At 36.8% G+C, this 21,345-nt stretch overlaps 2 protein-coding genes and 1 long non-coding RNA gene across 5 annotated transcripts; 1 reads left to right on the top strand and 2 right to left on the bottom strand.

The window, feature by feature from the left end:
* Positions 1-8,730: 8,730 nt before the first annotated feature.
* Positions 8,731-12,190, bottom strand: LOC110770846 (O-methyltransferase family protein). Its single transcript, XM_021975069.2, has 4 exons — positions 11,713-12,190; positions 10,712-11,048; positions 10,360-10,424; positions 8,731-9,355 (listed from the first exon to the last, which is right to left on the bottom strand). Exons 1-4 carry the CDS (start codon positions 12,106-12,108, stop codon positions 9,056-9,058), a joined length of 1,098 nt encoding a protein of 365 aa, XP_021830761.1. The 5' UTR covers positions 12,109-12,190; the 3' UTR covers positions 8,731-9,055.
* A 3,767-nt stretch (positions 12,191-15,957) lies between these two features.
* Positions 15,958-21,201, bottom strand: LUT1 (Cytochrome P450 superfamily protein). 3 transcript variants are annotated; one of them, XM_088244349.1, is made up of 9 exons: positions 20,585-21,195; positions 18,896-19,197; positions 18,611-18,803; positions 17,870-17,971; positions 17,639-17,779; positions 17,401-17,508; positions 17,021-17,103; positions 16,707-16,869; positions 15,958-16,272 (listed from the first exon to the last, which is right to left on the bottom strand). In XM_088244349.1, exons 1-9 carry the CDS (start codon positions 21,101-21,103, stop codon positions 16,201-16,203), a joined length of 1,683 nt encoding a protein of 560 aa, XP_088100475.1. In that variant the 5' UTR covers positions 21,104-21,195; the 3' UTR covers positions 15,958-16,200. The 3 variants fall into 3 exon arrangements, with proteins under 3 accessions (XP_088100475.1, XP_088100477.1, XP_088100476.1); XM_088244351.1 differs by lacking the exon at positions 18,896-19,197 and having other exon boundaries at positions 18,611-18,808; positions 20,585-21,196; XM_088244350.1 differs by lacking the exon at positions 15,958-16,272 and having other exon boundaries at positions 16,813-16,869; positions 17,401-17,468; positions 17,595-17,779; positions 20,585-21,201.
* LOC148293315 (uncharacterized) lies at positions 16,181-17,187 on the top strand. The gene is made up of 2 exons (XR_015825730.1): positions 16,181-16,321; positions 16,764-17,187. It is a non-coding gene; the product is annotated as an uncharacterized LOC148293315 (long non-coding RNA).
* Positions 21,202-21,345: the final 144 nt, after the last annotated feature.

Raw genomic sequence — 21,345 nt, 5'->3', positions numbered from 1 at the left:
TGTGAGAAATATAAAACAATTTCTTCAGCATATATAACAACCAGTTACAGGTTTCAAAATCTACCAAATCAAGTTTCAAGTGAAACACAAGCATAAAGATAGAAGAACATAAACACCCAGTTCAGGTTCCAAAATGTACCGAATACAAAACATCCACAAAATGTACCAAATACAAAACATCCACACTAAGTTCCAGCCCAAAGACTCAAAAACCACATCCAACAAACCATTCATAACTAACATGTTGACCAAACACATCCAACTAGTTCAAAAAACACATCCAACTAGTTCAAAAAACATATCCTCCCAGTTTTCTTCACCACATCCATGGTCTAAGCTTCTTGGCAGGAGACTTGAATCTCTTGGTAGGAGACTTGACTCTGTTGGCAGGAGACTTGAATCTCTTAGCAGGAGACTTTGATGGTTGTGAGGCAACCTCAACAATGTTGGGTGGCTGTGATGATGATGATGTAGCTCCAGTATAAGAGAGTGGCTGTGATGATGGGAGTGGTTGTGATGACGATGGCTTGTTTGGCATTTCTGTTGTCCCATTTCCAACCTAAAATAAAATGGAACCATATTAATTAACCAAAGTACAAGAATTAAATTTGACAGAGTTGTCACTTACATTTCCTCCTCCATTTCCAGTTCCAATTGGCATTTGTCCTCTCCCATTTCCTCTCCCTCTTCCTGTAGTAGTACCTCTACCTCTCCCTCTGCCTATAGTTGGGTTGGGCTGATTAGGCTGGGCCTAAAAAACAAATAAAAAATTATATAAATAAACTAAATAATAACAAAAAGCAGGGTAAAATGTTCCTTAGTTAGGCCTACAGAACAAAAAGAAATTAGGAAGGGCCTAAATACCTGAGCTGCCCCTTGGTTCTCATGCCGTGTCTTATTATGTCCCTCATGGCCACAAACAGAGCATCTTACCTTTACATAAATCCTTCTCAACTTAGTAGGTGGTGGATTGTAAAATGGGGGCAAAGGGTTTGGAGGAACTGGAGCAGGTACTTCGACCTCAGCTGGTTCTTTGTTCCTTGATTTCTTGGGTCTTCCAGGTTGCTTCTTATATGGAGGAGGTTTAATTGGAGGCCAATTTGTTCTCTGCCACTGGTCCATGGATGGTATTGGATGTACCATAGGTTCATATGAACTCAGATAGGCTTCTTTCTTATAACAGTCATGTGCATAGTCAAACACATTGGCCTCCTTTTGAAATATACAAGAAATAGCATGAGAACATGGGATCCCACACAAATCCCATCTTCTACAAGAACAAGTCTTGGCTTTTAGATCCACTACATACTCTCCCCCATACATATGGCTCACTTGGTATTTGCTCTCACCTGCTAATCTAGGAATGCATTGACTAGCTCCCAACTTGTTCTTCTCAATGATCTTGAAAATCCTAGGCCCAACTGGATGTCTCCAAACCGTACAAGCAATCCTTCTATTAGCCATTCTTAACATGATATAAACTCTAATCCTTTCAAGACATGTTAAGATAGACTTGTCTCTTGAATCTAAAATGCAAGAGTTAAAGGATTCACAGAGGTTGTTCAACAACAGATCACACTTAGAATCTGGCTCAAAATGAGATCGACTCCAATTTTTGGCTGGTCTTTTGATAAGCCACTTCCACGCCCCTTCATCTTGCTGTTTCATCTTCTCCATTTCTGCTTCATACCAGGGAATGGTAGTTGCTCTTGCCGCAGCCCAGAGAATGTTTTTCAGTGCAAGTCCAGCATGCTCTGTCCTGAAGTTGCTGTAGATATGCCTAACACACATTCTGTGCTCAGCTGTTGGAAGCAATGTCTCAATTGCAGGTATTATACCTTTTTGCTTGTCACTTATAAACACCCAAGCTTTCCCATTCTCAATTTTTAAGTCTGCAATCAAAAGTTCAAGGAACCAAATCCAACTACTTTTTGATTCCACCTCTACAACAGCATAAGCAACTGGGTACATTCCATTATTCCCATCAACACCAACGGCTGTTAAAACTTGCCCTGTGTAAGGTCCCTTTAAATGGCATCCATCTATACCAATGAGAGGTCTACATCCTGCCAAAAATCCCCTCTTACAAGCTTCCAAACATACATAAATTCTTTGAAACACAGGTACATCACCATTCATCTTATTCTTTATAATCACAGTGCTGCCCTTGTTAGCCTTCTTCAATTCTTCTGCATAGTCCCATAGCCTCGCATATTGCTCCACATAGCTTCCTTCAATGATCACCTTGGACAAGCTCTTTGCTCTATAAATCTGATGCCTTGAAACATTCATATGGTACTTTTCCAATACCTCAGACTGGAATGCCCCTACATCCCACTCAGGATTTTTCCTAATCTTGTCAGCAAACCTTATTGACAGCCATCTTGAATTAGTATATTTTAGTTTGTCCACTCTAGTACACTCGTGCTCTAAGGAGAGAGTCTTTATGGCAAATGTCTGCTCATCTCTATCTATCTTAGAAGCAAACAGAATAAATGGGCATCTCGTATGACCTACACACTTTGCTTGAATCCTTCTATTATCATTCTTCACCAATTTGACCTTCCTCCCTTGCACAATTGCATACTCCCTAATAGCTTCCTTTAGTTCTTCCTTATTGCCAAATTGCATTCCAATTCTAAACTCTGGATTTCTCAAATCAGTTTCTTTCCTAAACTGTTTAAAAGCTGGCATCTTCCATTTCCTCTTGCTTGTCTTTTTTCGACCATCTTCCTCACCACCAGAGCTATCACCATCAGAAGGAAGTCGATCACTATCTTCACCATCATCTGATATCTGCCCTGTAGCTTCATTAATAGGCATTTCCTTCATCTCTTCAAAACATGCAGCCTCTTCAACAGGAGGTGCATCGTGAACATATGCAGCCTCTTCATTACCATTTTCTTCTTCACTTACTTCATAATCACTGTCAACAATAACATCCTCTTTTTCCTCCTCTTCCTCTTCATTGCCAATTTCAGTTTCACTATGTTGTTCTTGCTTTTCATCTACACTCTCTAGCTCGTTGTTATGAGTAGGATCATGGTAATACAACACCAAAACCTGATCTAATGAAATGCTCCCAACCAACCCTGGAATACAACTATCATTTACAACCTCATTCACAGCATGCTGACCACTTTTTGCAGGCCCCTTATAGTAAACTTTTAAGTTTGTAACCCTTTGTGTTATATCAACTTTGTACCCAAGATCTATCCCAATTTTCTTTAAATCCAATAATGACAGATAGTCATGAATACAGTTGTCAACATAGCATACTTTGCCTCCCTTATACATGCCATTATCCAACAGACCAAAGTGGTGGAGTTCAAGAGTACACAGCTCTGCTTTATCTATCACATTACACAAAGGTATGCTCAAAGTCAGCAATGAAGACAAAGTCAGTGCAGGCATGTGCAAAAAGTGTGAAATCACTTCCATGACAAACCGACAAAAATGGGACCACAGACAATAATAAAGACTCCAACTACAATTTTTTTCAACCTTAAAGCCAAAACTTCATTGTCAACAGGAGGACCACACATTTGCAAACTGAATATAAACCAATATCAAACGAAGAAGGAATATTTAGGTTATAGTAACTTACCATACTTGGGGGGTTCTCCAGACCACCGAAAAATTGTCTCCATTTGAAGAAGCCTCCACACACAGTAGACCCGACTCTTTTCTCTGTGATTTTCACGAAACTCAAATCCTAGATTTGTACTTTATCGCTTTTTTAACTCTAAATCCTTCGCTACTTAAGTCAAATACCTCTCGATTTGAAAACCCTAGATTCTCTACCTTCGCGATTTTTCCCTTTTGCTCAAACTGCCATTTCTGTCGTCCTTTCGTTCTCTTTTTTTTTTTTTTTTTTTTGGTCTGAACCTTTCGTTCTCTTCAAAAGCAAAAGATTCGTATTAATTAAGCAAAAAGTCACATTTGCCCATCACTCGTGCTCTAAGATGCTTGCCACGTCATTATTTTAAACGGAAAATGTCACAGAGTTGACGGAAGGACTACTGGTGCAACGGAACACAGAGTTGAGTGACCCCCGCAACTAATAATTGAATTGGTGGACCAAAGTGTAACTATGGGTATAGTTGAGGGACCATTGCTGCGAATAACCCTAAAGTTTAAGGTCCAATGTTTAGAGTTTGAGATGAGGTTTGAGCCTAATGATCAAGAGTTCAAAACTAGCAGCCGTTCTGAGATTTTAGGGGCTCCATACAAAATTAGTAATAGGACCTACTAGAAGAAAGTTTTGAACAAAAATATATAAAAAGAATCGGACTATATATATATTGATACTCATCAATACCTATTTCTTAAATATAATAAAGGCTTATCAAACAAATAATTCAACAAGGAACATAAAATCAAAAACTCAAAGCCATCTCTAAAAGGCCGTTCAAGATTTGATACTTGAACGTTTGGAGTAAGCGATCTCTTAGGGTTTGAGCCATCTTGAGTCTCAAAAACTCAAAGCCATCTCTTAGGGTTAACTTAGTGGTTAGGGTTCAAGTTTGGAGTAAGCGATGTTGGATATGAAATTAGGGTTTTGTCTAAGATTTGATACTTGTTGCTCTAAGTTTATGATGTGACTTTTAAGACGTGAGGATTAGGATTCGAATTTGGAGTAAGCGATGTTGGATACGAAATTAGGGTTTTGTCTAAGATTTGATACTTGTTGCTCTAAGTTTATTATGTGACTTTTAAGACGTGAGGATTAGGGTTTGAGTTTGAAGCTTAAGGCCTGATTCTTTTTTTTTTTTTTTTTTTTTTTTTTTTTTTTTTTTGACATTCAAGCTTCAAAACTCCAACTTAGTTATAGATCCAAGATTTATAGTCTGGTACTTAAATTCAAGGTTTAGAGTTTTCTTTTGATTTTTTGGTTTAAGGGTTGATATTTGGTGACTAGAGGTAAGGAATTCAAACCTAAATGTGTGTTTACACCTCACCTTATAAGCGACTACATGCCACTTTTTTAGTCCTCTTGTATGTTGCTTCAGTTGAATGAAATTCTTCTCTCGATAAATAAATAAAAAAGACTAAGGACTCATTTGGGAGTGATTCTAAATAGGCCAATAATCACTTCCATGGAGAATCACTTTATAAGTGGTTTTAAGTGCCCATTTGGCATTGCCCATTCAACAAAATACTTTATTTATTTTATAATCAAAATAATTTTTAGGGTGCAGACCCGGAACCAACCCCAGAAAGAGAATCCGTATGCCAAGTCCATGACCAATATTTGTTACCGATGCTACAAACCAGGGCATCGTTCCAACATTTGTCCGGAGCGGAGACAAGCTAATTTATTTGAAGAAGTTGGTGATACTAAAGAAGAAGACGAAGCATTAGACGATGATTACGCAGAGGCTGAGTTTACAATTGAGGAGGGAATGGAAAGACTTACTTTGGTATTGCAGCGAATTCTTTTGGCACCAAAAGATGAAGGGTAGCGACATAGCATCTTCCGTTCTCTTTGTTCCATCAATAATAAAGTTTGTGATATGATTGTAGACAACGGGAGTTGTGAGAATTTTGTGTCAAAAAAATTAGTGGAGCAATTGCAGCTACCTACGAAGCCGCATATAAGTCCTTACTCGTTGAGTTGGGTTAAAAAAAGGACCTTCAGTTCATGTTTTCGAGACTTGCCATGTGCCTCTTTCCATTGGTAAGAATTATAAAGATGATGTCGTATGTGATATAATTGATATGGATGCATGTCATATTTTGTTGGGGCGACCTTGGCAATATGATGTGGATGCAACTTTTAAGGGTCGAGATAGCGCAATATTGTTTTCCTGGAAGAGTCACAAAATTTCTATGGCGTCTACAAGGACAAGTGAGTCCAAAACTAAGAGTTCTAGTTTTCTAACTCTGATAAGCAGTGAGCAAGAACTTAATGAGGCAGTGAAAGAAGTTGAATATTTTTGTCCAATGGTGTTGAAAGGATTTTTAAAGGCTAGCAAGGAAGAAACTGTAATCCCTCATGAAGTGCAATAGATTTTAAAAGGGTTTCAAGAACTTATTTCAGACAATCTACCGAATGAACTGCCCCCTTTCAGGACTTTATTTCATACAACATCGCATTAATTTGGTTCTCGGAGCTAGCCAACTAAATCTGCCACATTATTATATGAGTCCTAAGGAGAACGAAATTCTAAGAGAGCAGATTGAGGATTTGTTAAGGAAGGGTTTTATTAGGGAGAGCTTGAGTCCTTGTGCAGTTCTAGTCTTTTTAGTCCCAAAAAAAGACAAAAAATTGGCGTATGTGTGTTGATAGTCAAGCAATCAATAAAATTACAGTTAAATGCAGATTTCCCATCTCGCGTTTCCAAAATAGACTTGCCCGGCGGATACCACCAAATTCGCATTAAGCCGGGTGATGAGTGGAAAACAGCGTTCAAGAGCAAGGAAGGATTATACGAGTGGCTGGTGATGCCCTTCAGATTGTCAAATGCGCCTAGCACTTTCATGAGACTTATGAATTAGGTTCTTCGTCCATTTATTGGCTCTTTTGTTGTAGTTTATTTTGATGATATTTTAATCTACAACACCTCCATAGAAGAGCATCTAGTGCATTTGAGACAAGTTTTAGGTGTATTGAAAGAAAATAAGTTGTATGTGAATCTGAAAAAATGTGCTTTTTGCACAAGTAAGCAGTTGTTTTTCGGTTTTGTGGTTGGTGAAAAGGGTATCCATGGGGATGACGAGAAGATTAAGGCAATCCTTGATTGGCTGACTCCCAAAACAGTCTCCAAAGTTAGAAGTTTCCATGGATTATCCACTTTTTACAAGAGGTTTGTGAGGCATTTCAGCACCATCACTGCGCCTATTACGGAATGTTTGAAGAAAGGCAAATTCAATTGGGGGGAAAGAACAAGAAAAAAGCTTTACTCTTGTAAAAGAGAAATTTTGCACCACTCCGGTTCTAGCGCTTCCAAGTTTTGAAAAGGTGTTCAAAGTTGAATGTGATGCTAGTGGAGTAGGAGCCGTGCTTTCTCCAAATATGAGACCAATAGCATTCTTTTCTAAAAAGTAAAGCGAAGCCCGTCAGAAATAGAGTACTTATGATCAAGAATTTTATGCAGTTGTTAGGGCTTTGAAGCAGTGGGAACACTACCTTATTCAGAAAGATTTTGTTTTGTTTACAGATCATCAAGCTTTGAAGTTTATTAACGGCCAGAAACATGTTGATAAGATGCATATCAGATGGGTGACTTTTTTTGCAAAAGTTCTCATTTGTTATCAAACATACTTCTGGCACCTTAAACCGTGTGGCTGATGAGCTTAGTCGAAGGGCTTCCTTGCTAATTACTCTTACTCAAGAAATTATGGGGTTCGAATGTTTGAAGTACTTATATGACGCGGATGATGATTTCAAAGAGATATGTGCTAAGTGTGCTAATCATGAGCCGATGGCAGATTTCTTTCTTAATGAAGGGTATTTGTTCAAAGAAAATCAGTTATGTATTCTTGTTTCTTCCTTAAAGGAAAAGCTTATTCAGGATTTGCATGGAGGAGGATTCAGTGGTCACCTAGGCCGCAACAAAATAGTAGCAAGCTTGGAGGAGAGATTCTATTGGCCACAGTTAAAGCGAGATGTCGGAACAATTGTGCAAAAATGTTACACTTGCCAAGTTTCGAAGGGACAAGTTCAAAAGACCGGATTATACATGCCTTTACCTGTTCCAAATGACATTTGGCAGGATCTTGCTATGGATTTTGTTCCTGGATTACCGCGTACACAAAGACGAGTGGACTCAATTTTCGTGATGGTGGATCGGTTCTCTAAAATGGTACACTTCATAGCTTGCAAGAAGACTGCTGATGCATCCAATATAGCCAAGCTATTTTTTAGGGAGGTGGTTTGCTTGCATGGGGTGCCTAAATCAATAACTTCATATCGTGACACAAATTTTTTTAGCCATTTTTGGATTACTTTGTGGAGGTTGTTTGGAACTACTTTGAACCGTAGTAGTACTACCCATCCTCAGACTGATGGGCAGACTGAGGTGACAAATAGAACATTGGGAAATATGGTTTGTAGCATTTGCGGGGAGAAACCGAAGCAATTGGATTATGCACTGCCACAGGTGGAGTTTGCATATAACAGTTCTATTCATAGTGCAACCAGAAAGTCACCATTCTCCATTGTCTATATTATTGTGCCTGATCATGTTGTAGACTTAGTGAAGTTGCCTGGAGGACAAGAAATCAAGTGTTGCTGCAGAGAATTTGGCTGAAGAAGTGGTGGTTGTTCGTGATGAAGTTAAGCACAAACTTGAGCAAATTAACGCTAAGTACAAAGTTGCGGTAGATAAGCATAGGCGAGTTAAAGTGTTTCAAGAAGGCGAATCTGTAATGGTGTTTCTAAGGAAGGAGAGGTTCCATGTTGGTACATGTAGCAAGTTGAAACCTAAGAAATATGGTTTCTTCAAGGTGCTGAAGTGAATCAATGACAATGCCTATGTTGTTGAATTACCAAATTACATGGGTATTTCCAATACTTTTAATGTTGCTGATTTGTATAAGTTTCGTGAGGATAAAGCTCTTTATCCTGAGCATAACTCGGGCTCGAGTTCTTCTAAGGTGAAAGAGACGGATGTAGAACAAATGACTGAATAGATTGAAGAAGAATTGGAGCGAGGGAAAAAGGACGCAGCAGGAATTTACAAATTAGGCGTCTGAGCTCCGATTGGGTTGCATAATACCTTCTCAAAAAGGGAACGACGCCACAAGTCCAACTCACTGTCTTGCTGTGACATAAGGTGGATTTTGGGCTTCCAAAAGTGCATTTAAATATTGTATTCAATTTACAGACTTTCCATTTATTTTCTGATAAGCTTTCAATAACTCCCTAGGGCAGTCCAATAGGTGAGAACAATGTATTTAGTCAGCCGTCATGCATGGTTGAACTAAACTCATCTTTTATCAAATAATACAAACAGTGAGAATTTTCTCTCCAACTTTCTAGTGGATTCCAATCTTATGTTCTTTTCTAAGTTACGCTCGTAACCTATTTGCTTGTGCTGCATCAACTTTATCACTTTTGGAATTCTAAGAGGGTGTAAAAATAATCGATGTAGATTGGTCTGAAGTGAGAGAAGCCAGCAGAGAGACCAAGCTGCCGTAACTCTTCCTCAGTCCGATTCTTGCCCTTGGCCCTGTAGATTGTCATCACGAATATGTCGTTTTCTAGGAGGGCACGCGTCCTACGACTGTCATCTGATTTTGTTGGCAACACTGGCTCGCAAGCTATCAGCTTCCCTCCTACTGGAAGTGCTTTGTAACAATTCTCCATGATCAGCTTGCATTCGCTATCCGTCCATGTTGATAAAATCCACTGCCAAGTGATACAATTAATGTATTAATAATAATAATCATGATAATTAACCTTCTAATCACTACATAAATTTGACACAAAACTCAAAGAACTACAAATTGTACAAGATAATGAGCAAATTCATTACACAAAACTCAAATCCGGCTCACTAGAAACCGATCAAAACTTTGATCATATTTTAACACCCGGCTCATTGCCTTATTAAATTTGTGGTTCTCTACTTTGTAACGACCCTCCTTTTGTGTTTTACTTCTTGTATTTAGCTCTTTGTGGTGAAATGAAATTTGATGGTTTAAAACCAAAGGTTTCCTTTTTGTTCTTATTCTTAATTTAGCTAACAATTTGTTGAACAAATGATGTGTTATGAACTCAAAATCAAATAAAGGAAACATTAACTCATTTTGGAAAGCTTAGAGCTAGAAGCCTAGAACATATGTATATATATATATATATATATATATATATATATATATATATATATATATGAAGTGTTTATCAATGATCCAAACTATCTATTTTTAAGTCTACATTCATAGATCATTCTCATAAAAAATTAGACAAATCGGAAACCGTTTCAACATTCAATTATGTTCTACAAGGATATTCCTCAAATAAGTTTATATGAGGAATCCCTCAATAGAAGCTCTGTGTGTGTATATATAATCTTGTTCATCATGATTGATGCATTTAAAATAGTTATAATGAGTCATAAAATATATTGAGAAAGATGCTTTCTTGTTTTTTTCTATGGAAGAAGGATATGCTTTCAAGTATAGCAATTTGGTTTGATTGGGTAAATATGGAAGAAGAATATGCTGAAGTTTAGAAAGTACATGGATGATCTTACTTATATATATATATATATGTGTATATTGTTCAGTAATTCTTACCCTGTTTTATCATTATTCAAAATTTAGAAGAATATGATCAAATGAGTTTTCTCCATTTGTATGTTTTAAATAAAAAAAACAGTTTTTTCCTAACCTAATGGGTTTGCACGTTACCTTCATGAAAATAGCATCTCCACTGGGAATTGACTTGAACATGTCACCACCAACATGACTCACTCCTGCAAAAATCATTAACATATACATGAGCTCATTTGGGTTAACATAGGACTGAATTTTTTTTTTAATACGAGAAAAGGCGAAAGTAATTATTGAAGAAACGAAGGGCAAATGCAGATGGATCGAGAGAATTAGGCGAAATAATCTACACACAAGACTGATTTTTAATGCAATATATTATCATAATTTTTAAGATTTTGCCAAAATAAGATTTATTTAACAGATGATTAACTAACGCATATATTGAATTTGAGATTTTAATAATGATAAACACAGTAATTAATCTCACCAGCTATAGTTGGTGCCTTGGCAACGACTTCAGGCAAATCAAAGTTAATACCTTCCCGAACACTAGGATGCTTCTGTAGGATCATCCGCAGGCAATCCCCTGCACTCCCACCCACATCAACCAATCTCCCCACTCCTTCAAATCCATCGTAGCCGTCCAATATCGCCTTCATGAACGGCACCGATACACCCGACATTGCTCTCTGCATCAAGCCATTCATCTCCGGCTTCTTCCCATAGTACTCGTACGCCGGCTCACCGTTCACTTTCACGAACGGCTCTACCGTGGGGTCCACCACAGCCTCATGCACCATAGGCCACGCCCCCATTAGCGCATCCTTCAAAAAGAAAAATCAACATTATTATGAAAATAAATATTCATCAAATTTGGATAATATCATAGATTAACAATTTTTTATATTAATTTTTTTAAAATAAAAACAAAATGATAATACGGTGATATTTTCATAAAATCTAATTACACCGCCAACGGAGTCTAGTCTAATAGAAAACCCATGACATTTTTTTGTGTTTGTGTAAAAAATCCTCCTTCAAGATTAAGCACAGTTGAGCAAAAACAAACTTTGATCCAAACGCATCCTCATACACAAACGTGTTGAAAATTCTTCCATAGTTTGGCCAAAAAATAAGTGTTAGGAAGAAAGTGTGACTAAAGTCATGCAAATACATTGAATCTATAACAAAAGTTCATACAAAAGTATGGAAGTCTATAATAAAAGTCTACAAGTTTATTAAAAATCCGTGTAAAACTTATAGGAGTTTTACACTTCCAGAAAATCTATCACTTAAAAAAAATCTTTCAAAATCGTATACAATCCAAATTCAATACACCACTTTAACTTGTACTAAACAAAATCCTAGAAGAAAAAAAAACACAATTACACCAATTTTTTCTTTATTAATTCTAAACAAAACAAAACAATAAAAAATCAATTGACACCCGAGTGAGCTTGTGTCAACGAGCTAGTAAAATTACAAAACCTGGTGGTGTTGGAGGATGTAAGGACCGTACGACAGACCGTTTTGGTCGGTGACGAGCGTTTTACCAATCTCGGTGAGGGAGAACTTTCTTTGCTGGGAGCCGCCGTCATCGTCGGCTTTGATCAGGTGCTCCGCAAACACACCGTAGCTGGTGAGCATGCGGAGGATGCGCTGGAGGTTCTCTGCGTCGCCGCCTCCGTCGGGGAGCACAGATGCGAGGATGGCGGAGGCGGAGAGGGGGCTGTTTGAGCCGCCTTGCCAGATGGCGTCGGGGACATTGAGATGAACGACGGCGTTTAGGGACATTGGGACGCTGATCATGTTGGCCAGCTCCAGTATGCCCAGTCTGGCTTCGTTGCTGGGCTGCTCTGCTGCGGTGATCACGTGATTCTCCATGTTCAGCGCAAAGATATTAGCTTACTTACCTTTCAGCTTCTTGTCGTGCCTCCCTCCTCTTTCTGGGACCGCAAAGACATTAGCTTATACATATTTATATTTATATGTCTGAAAATGACAAATTACTTTTTCTTTTTTTTTGGTCTGAAAAATAACAAATTACTTATATTCAATCCATACTTATAATGACTTTTTTTAAGTGACTGACTTTCATAGAGTTAAAGATTTTTAATGACTATTATAGAGTTTATAAAGGTAAGTGACAAACTTGTAATGACTTTTATCACGAGTTTTATAGAGTTTTATCTACTAACATTTGCGTTTTGTATGCTGAGCCAGGTACACTAATTGCAACTATGGTTTTGAATTGCTAATGATGATTGAATAACACAAAATCTGTTCATACGAAAGAATCTACCTCCAAAAACATGAAGTTCAAGTACTATTTCATTTTGGGATAAAAAATATTATGAAAGACCCCCATGATCGATTTGATGAGAAACACTTTGGAGGGAAAAAAGTTCAGATACTTGGTTTTTCTTTGTGGGGAAATGATTTCAGATCTCCTTCCGTTCTTTAAGATTTTTGTGTCTCACATATTGAAGAGAACTCCCATATTGGTTTGAGGGGAATTTTTATGGAGTGAAGAGAGTTCACCCAGGAAAGAAGATGGAGGAGTATGTGGGTGAGTGGCCTTTGGTGACAACGATGATGCAGAGTGAAGATAGGAGAGAGACAAAAAACTTTTAAAAGTTTAAAACATTTTGTTGAAGAGTTTAAAGTCATTAGGAAACTAGCAAGACTTTTGGTGTCAACAATTAGGCTTAAAAGTTTAAATTCACATTTTTTATATTAAAAAGAAATTTAGATAATAAATTCTATTTTTATTTTATTTTTATTTTTTTTTTGAGAGATTTCTATTTTTATTTTTATGAAACACAACTACTCATTATCTTTTTAAATTCTAAAATTAAATTTTAAATTTTAAAAAACCAATTAGAACGCTTGTGCCAAGGGGATAGTAATAAAAATTAAAATAAAAAAACAAAACTGGAGGAGGAGGAAGTGCGTATGGCTGCGAGTTTAGGAGCGTTTCGGTGGCGGAGAAAAACTCAAATATATTTGGAGGCTCGATCCTGGAGGTGTCAGCTTGTCTCTGGCGTTCATGTGATGAACCTGATAGGCTGATTATGAAAAGAAGAAAAAAAAGTATATAGAGATTTTATTTTATGTATCTTTGTATTTTTCTAATGGGCTTATGGATGTACATCATGTACGGCTCCTTTCGTGTAAAATAATTTCAAATTTAAATGCAACTCATCAATTTATAGTAGATATGGGCTTAACCAAACGGTGTGCTCCCTACTCTACACCTGAATTTAATAAGAATTACTTTCAAAGAAAGATAATTTATGTCTAGGAAAAATGGTTAGCCAATGGAAAGTCAAAAAAAAAAATTTGGTTGGTGAATTTTTTTGGTTAAATTTTAAATGAAATTAGTAAGTGGTCACTAATGAAAATGAATTTTTGTCTTCTGGTAAGGCTATAAGAGCATCCGCAATGGGCTCCTTAAACCACCTCCTTAGACAAATTTTAGGGAGGAATTGTAAAAATGCAACTCCAACCATGCTCCCTATCCACCTCCTAAAATAGGGAGTCCTCTAGGAGCTCCTAAATCTGAGGAGAGAGAAAGTACTACTAGTGGCTCCCTATAATTTAATGCTGCCTTATTTAATAAGTATTTCAAACTTTTATTTAATGCTAACTATTTTTTATTTTATTTTTTAATAGAGATGGACCAATCAAAAAAGAGTTATAGCATTTATGCCTCTCCAAATAAGGGAGTATGGTTGGAGTTGAATTTTTTTAGAGAGCTCCTAAAATAGCTTTCTTATATTTTTAGCTAAATTTTAGCTAAGAAATAGAGAGCATCATTGCAGATGCTCTAAGATCATGGAATCTAGATAAGACACAGAAAGAAGAAATTGCAAGGACCCATTAGTATAGTAGTTTGGAGTAATTGCTCCTTCAGGTAAGGTCCTAAGTTCGAGTCCTAGCATCTGTGTAGTGTATTAGTTTAGTATATTATTGACCCTCTTAATAGAAAAAATCCTATAAAAAAAAAAGGAAAAAAAAGAAAAAAAAAAGAAGAAAAAATGAAAGAAGAAAATACTTTTTTGGCTGTAAGTCAAAAAAGTCAAAAACGATGGCCAAGAGAAAGATGAATGTTGGTGCTACTTATTACAGATACGTATTATGTATCCCACTGACATTTCCAAAAGTGGAAGACTTTCATGAGATGAGGATAGAACTATTTTGCTATTTTTCAGTAAATAACGCTATGAACACATGATAACACATCCGCGTAGCACAACATTATCGATCGATAATAGCAAAACAATGTTGTCCCCATTGCAATTAAATTTTTCTCCCAAAAGAGATCTCTTGCAGTGCCAATACTCAATTCCCTTTTCTTCAAGCTTCTACTTTTCTTTGTGGAATTGGCTCAAATTTGATGGCATGAGATGTGTTTTGTTAGGCACCTACCTTGACTTTGTTGGCTTCACAAGTGCTTTCGGTGGCTTTGTTTTTTATTCATAAACCTAGTGGATGTGATATATGAAATGGACTTATAAATTACAAGACTGACATCGATTTCTTAAAACAAGTTCAACCCCAAAACCTAATAAAAATCAAAACACTTAATAAGGCATCAAAGTAATTTAATAATTAAAATTAAATTCAATAGAGCCAGCTAGGGACGGAGCCACTCTTAGGCCAAGAGTGGCCTTGGCCCCCCAATTTTTTGACCTCCCTCCTCTACTATATTATATATTATATATTATATACACTTAATAATAATATATTAGAAATTATTATATAGACATGATTAAGTTCAAAATATTTAACTCTAACATGTAAGTTTTATATCATATGTATTTGATATACTTTATATTCTAGCTCTGAACTTGGGCCAGCTGTCATTTTTTTGAGTATATAACTAAATATCTCAATCCAAAAAAAAAAAAAAGGGAACTGTCAACAACAATGATGACTTCCAGCACATGGTTTAGCTTCTTTCTTTTCACGTGGAAGCTGTTGGTGAGTCTCTTTATTATAAGGGAGAGGCTTAAGGCATTGGAAGCGTGGGAATTTGTGCCTCACCATTTGGAGGTGCCGTGAGCACCATTTCTCAGAGAATTTAAATCATAAGTGAGAGACACTTCCATATAGAGGGAAACACTAGAGAGCATCACCATGAAGGTGGAGATAAACTCCTCTTTGGCTACACAAGATGTTGAGGGAAGATCAAGCCTGAGCTTCATTTGTTCCTTGTGTTTGTCGGAGGTTTATTTCTTTGTATTGTTCTAAGTGTGTTCTTTCCTAGTGAGCTAGAACTTCTTGGTGTTCTTGGCTCGTGTGTGGTTAGCTTGAGAGTGAATTGGGTGTAATTGGGATTTGGGTTGTGAGAGTTAAACTCTGTAATTCCTATAATAGTTTAGAGGGTTAATCTCATTTGGTTGTAATCTCTTTTGGGATACTATAGGCATTTCTAGCTAACTTCGAACTGGATGTAGACTATACATGAACTGAACCAATATAAATCCTTGGTGTTGTTTGGATTTTTGTATTTCATATTTTCCTCTTATTGTTTCAATGGTTTCACATCCACCATCCCGTGCAATCCACTTCCGCCGCGCACAACAAAAAGATCATTCTTGACAACAACTTCTTTAATGGTCTAAAACAAATGATATTTTATCTTATAAACATTGAACATTATTTGAAATACGCCAGTTCCTAATTTCTTCTCCGATGTTAATTTTGATTATTTAGTAATATGACATATTAGATAAATCTCATCTTTGTTAGAAATAAATAAGGTTTCAAAGTGCAATAAACAAACACCAGTCTTTCTTGCTTCTCTCTCTCTCTCTCTCTCTCTCTCTCTCTCTCTGGCACTCTCTTTTTCCTTTCTTTCTAAACATCATTAGTTCATTTTGATAATCAATACTTGTACAGACTCTTTGCATTTCTAAAGGACACTAGGATTCTCCTATCAATCTCACGCATTGTTTAAGTAACAAGATGCTAAGAGGTTGAAGAAGATGAAGTTGCGAATGCTGGTTTTGCTTGCCGTTGGCTCAATTTCATAAACAAACCCTGCAACAAACAGCACACTGTTAGGAGACCCTATGCAATTCCTGAAGAGGCAAGTCCAACCTTTTTATTGATTTAAAATAAAACTTCTTCCTCTTTGTCCTCTCATTTGCTTGAAAACCATGTTAATTATTACAAGGATCGTGATTAGATCACAAACAGTCACAGACAGGCCAAAGAGAAGCATTTTGTATGAGTGATGTTATATGTACCACATACTGATAACATCACATGTCACAGAGATGGCATCTAATTACATTAACGTCCCACATGGATCCCGTCACATTTGATGAATAATGTGACGGTTAGTTTCATTGATTTTATACATTAAGGAAATATGTGTCAGTACACTATGTGATACGAATATTTCTTATCCTGACTTGAATTTTATGGAATCTGTGTAATAAAGTTTTTGCATGTGAGTTTAGAAACGTTACATTTGTAGTGTGAATTGTTGCTCCTGTTGTCATGCTGATGTTCTGATCTGGAACCAGCTCAAAGTTGAGGTGCTGAATGAAGATGGCCAGAGCAACAATAGCTTCCAGTAAAGCAAACTGATCACCGACACACTTTCGAGGCCCTCCACTGAACGGAATGAATCTACAGTAGATAATTTTGTTTAACCACAAATTAATGCTAAATGGAAAAATGCAAGGAAAGAACCTATATGAGCTAGAACACCAAGGAGGAAAAAGTCCAGAGATAAATGTAGCAGCTACTACATCTCGAAAAGGGCATAGATTAAAAGTACCTGAAATCTGTGTTTGTTTCATTAGGCACAGAGCCTTCCAAATCAAATCTTTCGGGTAAAAATTCTTCTGCTCTTTCCCACACCTTGTAAAATCATTAGAAAAATGCACACCAAATACACTTTTAATTGCCAAGGAAAGAAGTGAAACAAATTCACATTTCAGTTTCTTTTTTCTTCAATGTTCTGTTTCCATCGTTGGATTGCTGGTCTGGATAAATTGTCCAGTGATTATGTACTTTCGTTTTTCAGTTTCAATAAACCTCATATTTTAGAGTGGAAGCACAAAGACAAAGTTTAGATGGAATCTAGAATCAAGAGGAAGGAAATGTGAAATTCAAAAAATAACAGAAAGTTTTTCCAAACTTAACATAAGGTGATACCTCTGAAGAATGATGGATATTGTATACTGAGATCATGATATCTTGACCAGCATTGACTTTGTAATTCCCTGGGAGCACATCAGCAACTTGAGCTCTTCTTATTAAAACCTAAATAAATTAAAGCAGTGGAACCACCAGAAAAAAATGAGTCGATATGAACTTATATTATACATGGATTTCAAATTTTTCTTAACTGCACTGCAGTTCGCATAAATGGAAGAGAAGCACTATAGCCTACAGGAGGATGTGGAAAGAGACGCAATGATTCCATAATACAGCGTGTCAAGAACTTTAGATTTTTTATATCATCGTAGGAAGGACGCCGTCCCTGTAAAACTGTATCAACTTCTTCTTGTGCTTTCACCAATGAGTGGGAATTCTGCATTAAGAAAATAATCAAATACATGAAGAGTAGAGCAACGTAATTGATACCTCAGTAACCTACTTGTATGATACAAGGAAAGGGTACCTTACTTAGAAGATAAAGTGTCCAAGTCAACACTGAACCAGTTGTCTCATGTCCAGCAACCAACATAGACAGAAGATCATCTCGTAATTGCTCGCTCGATACCTGAAAAGTATTGTGTCTTCAGTCCTCAGTCTTCACTTTAGAACCAAAATATATAGCGTGCTAGTCTTTACTTTTATAGATTAATAAACAACATCTTCAGTCTTCCTCGAACGAACATTTAGAAGCAGATATACAGAAGATCAGTATAAGCAAGCATAGGCTCACTTACACATAAAAATTAGATTTCAAACTAAGCTAACAACTGCTTGCAATGATAAAGGAATAAGGAATTCACAACAACCTTCGTTTTTAACTTTTGATGCTCACAATTTAGGAAATGACTTATTCAACTTTATTGAAGGCAGTCTCAAAGTTGAGTGTAATTACAAATCACCCCTTCAAATTGAAATCAGAGTATTAACTAGTCAAAGCAGAATGAGATGAGTATTTTCGGCATATGCATCTGCAGGTGTTCTCACTAGTTTGCATTCATAGAACTGTTACCATGTGAGAAGATGAATGTTCTTTTTAAATAACAAAATAGTGTTCTCCTATTCAACATGAACCTTAATTCTGTCAAAGCGTAAACATTTATTCAAGCAAAGTAGCTGACATTCCAAACAAAAATAAACCACTCTAACTGTGGATTCTAAATTTATAAGAGAACAGTTATCATGATGAACGCTAGTATATGCTGACCTCTTCTCTACTTGCAAGCAAAAAGCGAAGGATGCTTGGATCAGTGTCATTTATATATTCTTCCTCATCAATTCTCTCACCCTCAGCTTCCACAATTTCTTTGCACTTAGCAATAAGTTCTTCAACAGAACTCCTGATCACTGAAACTGCTTTTTCAGCTTTTATTTGTCTTGGGATTATCTTACGGAAAGCACTAACCTGCAACAACCAAAAAACGACATCACTAACTAGGATCAAAACCCAATATATATATACATCAGCAGAGGATTAGGAGACTTGAGAGACCTTGCCTTCCAATATGGCAATAAATCAGTAGAGCGAAGCTCCGCCTCTTTCAATGCAGTGTAAACAGCCTCAATAACAGGGCTATAAGCATTAAGAGAATCAAAATTGTAGTTGAATAAAGAAAGGCCTATAACATCAAGAGTTAGTTGAGAAAATCTATCCTCCATGTTTACAGCTGTTCCATTAAGTGCATCAGATTGTAGCTTCTCCACTAATCTCTCAGCACATTTGCAAAATACCCGATCAACTATCACCGACAAGTACTTCTTGTGAAGAGATGGCACCACAGCCCTGCGTCTAGCCTACTATGAATCATATATTATGCACAGATGAGATGGGGAAAACAACCAACTGAGACATATCCAGCTTTCATCTATTTAGTGTCACATGTTGAAAGCTTGATGAGTGAAAACTATGATAACATGCGTGAAGCATTACTGAGACCAAATTTCATAGTTCCATGTACTACTCGGGTAACAGTGAATTCTAGACTATATAGAGTCCCTCTGGAAACGCAAAAAAAAAAAAAAAAAAGTCTAACAAGGCAATCAATCCATAATGTAAGATTTGGTTTCGTCAAGAAAGAAAACAGCTCACTACACGCTTTCTCTTCTTCTCTATCAATGTGTCCCCTTCTTGATAAAAGTTATATCCAGAAACAAATGGAATAACATTAATAAAATTTGTATCCATAAACACTTGGAATACAATTAATAAAGTACTTTACTTTTATTTTATTTTCTTTAGTTTCTCCTACCCAATTTTCACACATTCTAAACATAAGGTATAGGTGCTACATTATTAACAAAGCACCATACATATCTAATTATAACAACTAATAACCATCGTTCTAAAGAAGAGAAAATGGATTAATAATTATTTCACCATGCTTCAGTGCAACTGAGTTGTGTGACTATGTTAACAAAATACGTGCTCTGATAGAACAATCCAAAACCGTATGTAGTGGCGATTGGGAAATTTTGTAGTCCTAACCAAAACGAATTACAGGATGACATGATTGTGGCCAACTACCAACTCAACTCTTCAATTTAGTTCACTCCAATATCTCATCTCCCAATTAAATTGTTGAATGTAAATCACTTCAATTTCTCATATCATAATAATGTAATATGCATGCAATCTTATATCTTCACCTCGTTATATATAACTAAATTCATATATTTTCATTTCCTTAGAGTAGAATCACGAAAAGTATGTGTGATGTTGCTAAGTTCATATGCTTTCACCTTCTTACGATAAAGTCATGAAAAGTGGGTGATTTTTTTTATTTTTTATTTTACACAAATTAATGATTCCATTAAGGTTTAAAGAATAAGAAAATTTTGAAACAATCATGAAATACTAATTGGAATAAAATTACGAAAATACTTTATCTTTATTTTGTTTCTCCTTCCCATCCAAAATATAAGAATAAGAAAAATAAGAAAAATTTGAAACAATCATGAAATACTAATTGGTATACATACAGTAAAGGTACCTAGTTATCTGAGCCAAAAAATAGGTGCCACATTATTAACAAAGCACCATCCATATCCAATTATAACAAACCAACAACCATATACAAAACACAAAAATAGAGCTATGTATGCTAGAACAATCTACACCAATATAATTTCAATTATTTTTATATATTTTGTTTTGTTTCAACAATAAATTGAATAGCATTACCGTCCAAAGTGGGCCTTCAGCGATTGCAAAACCAGAACCAAACAAAAACTCAGAGACCTCAGCAACAAGACCCTTCGCATACTTGCCATAATTCCTCAGCACATGCTTAGCAATAGCAGGGTCACTGACCACCACGAAGTTTCTAGGCCCAGCTGCAAGCCTGTAAATTGGACCGTACTGGTTCATCCATTTGAACAGAGGCAGAAACAGAGCACCACCCAGAAGCTCAGAGACGTCCTCCAGCTGAGCACTGGCAATGGGTATGCCCGAGTCATCGTTTTTGGATATGGTCAGGGTCCGGGTGAGCGAGGTGAGCCAATTCGGGCTGACCCACGAACTGGGCTTGGAGCTTGTGGTGGTGGTGGTGGTGGTGGTGGTTGTGGTTGTGGGCTTGGAGCTTGATGTGGGTTCTTTGTCTATGGAGGCTTTCACGGAGACGGAGTGAAATTGGGTGGAGCGTTTGAGAGAAGAAGGGGTTGGGAGGGGAGAGAAGGAAGAGAAGGAGAGAGATTGAGGCATGGCTTTTGTGGAGGAGTGAGAGTGTACGACGCCAGTGTTGTTTCAAAGTTGAAGATAACTAACTGTAATTTGCCAAAAATAAGAAAGATAACTGACTATATGCAAATCGGTGAGCAACTCCCACAGTCTTTAGATATTTTGGTCCAGCTTTATGTAGGCTTCGATTGGGCTTAAGTTAATTCTTGGGCCAAGAATGAACTTCCAAAACTCTGGCCGAAATAATCTGACTCTTGGCCCAAGCT

The sequence above is a fragment of the Prunus avium genome, chromosome 7, assembly GCF_965620075.1.
Source record: "Prunus avium chromosome 7, drPruAviu1.hap1.1, whole genome shotgun sequence".
Taxonomy (NCBI): Eukaryota; Viridiplantae; Streptophyta; class Magnoliopsida; order Rosales; family Rosaceae; genus Prunus; species Prunus avium.
This window is presented reverse-complemented; position numbering and strand designations above follow the sequence as displayed.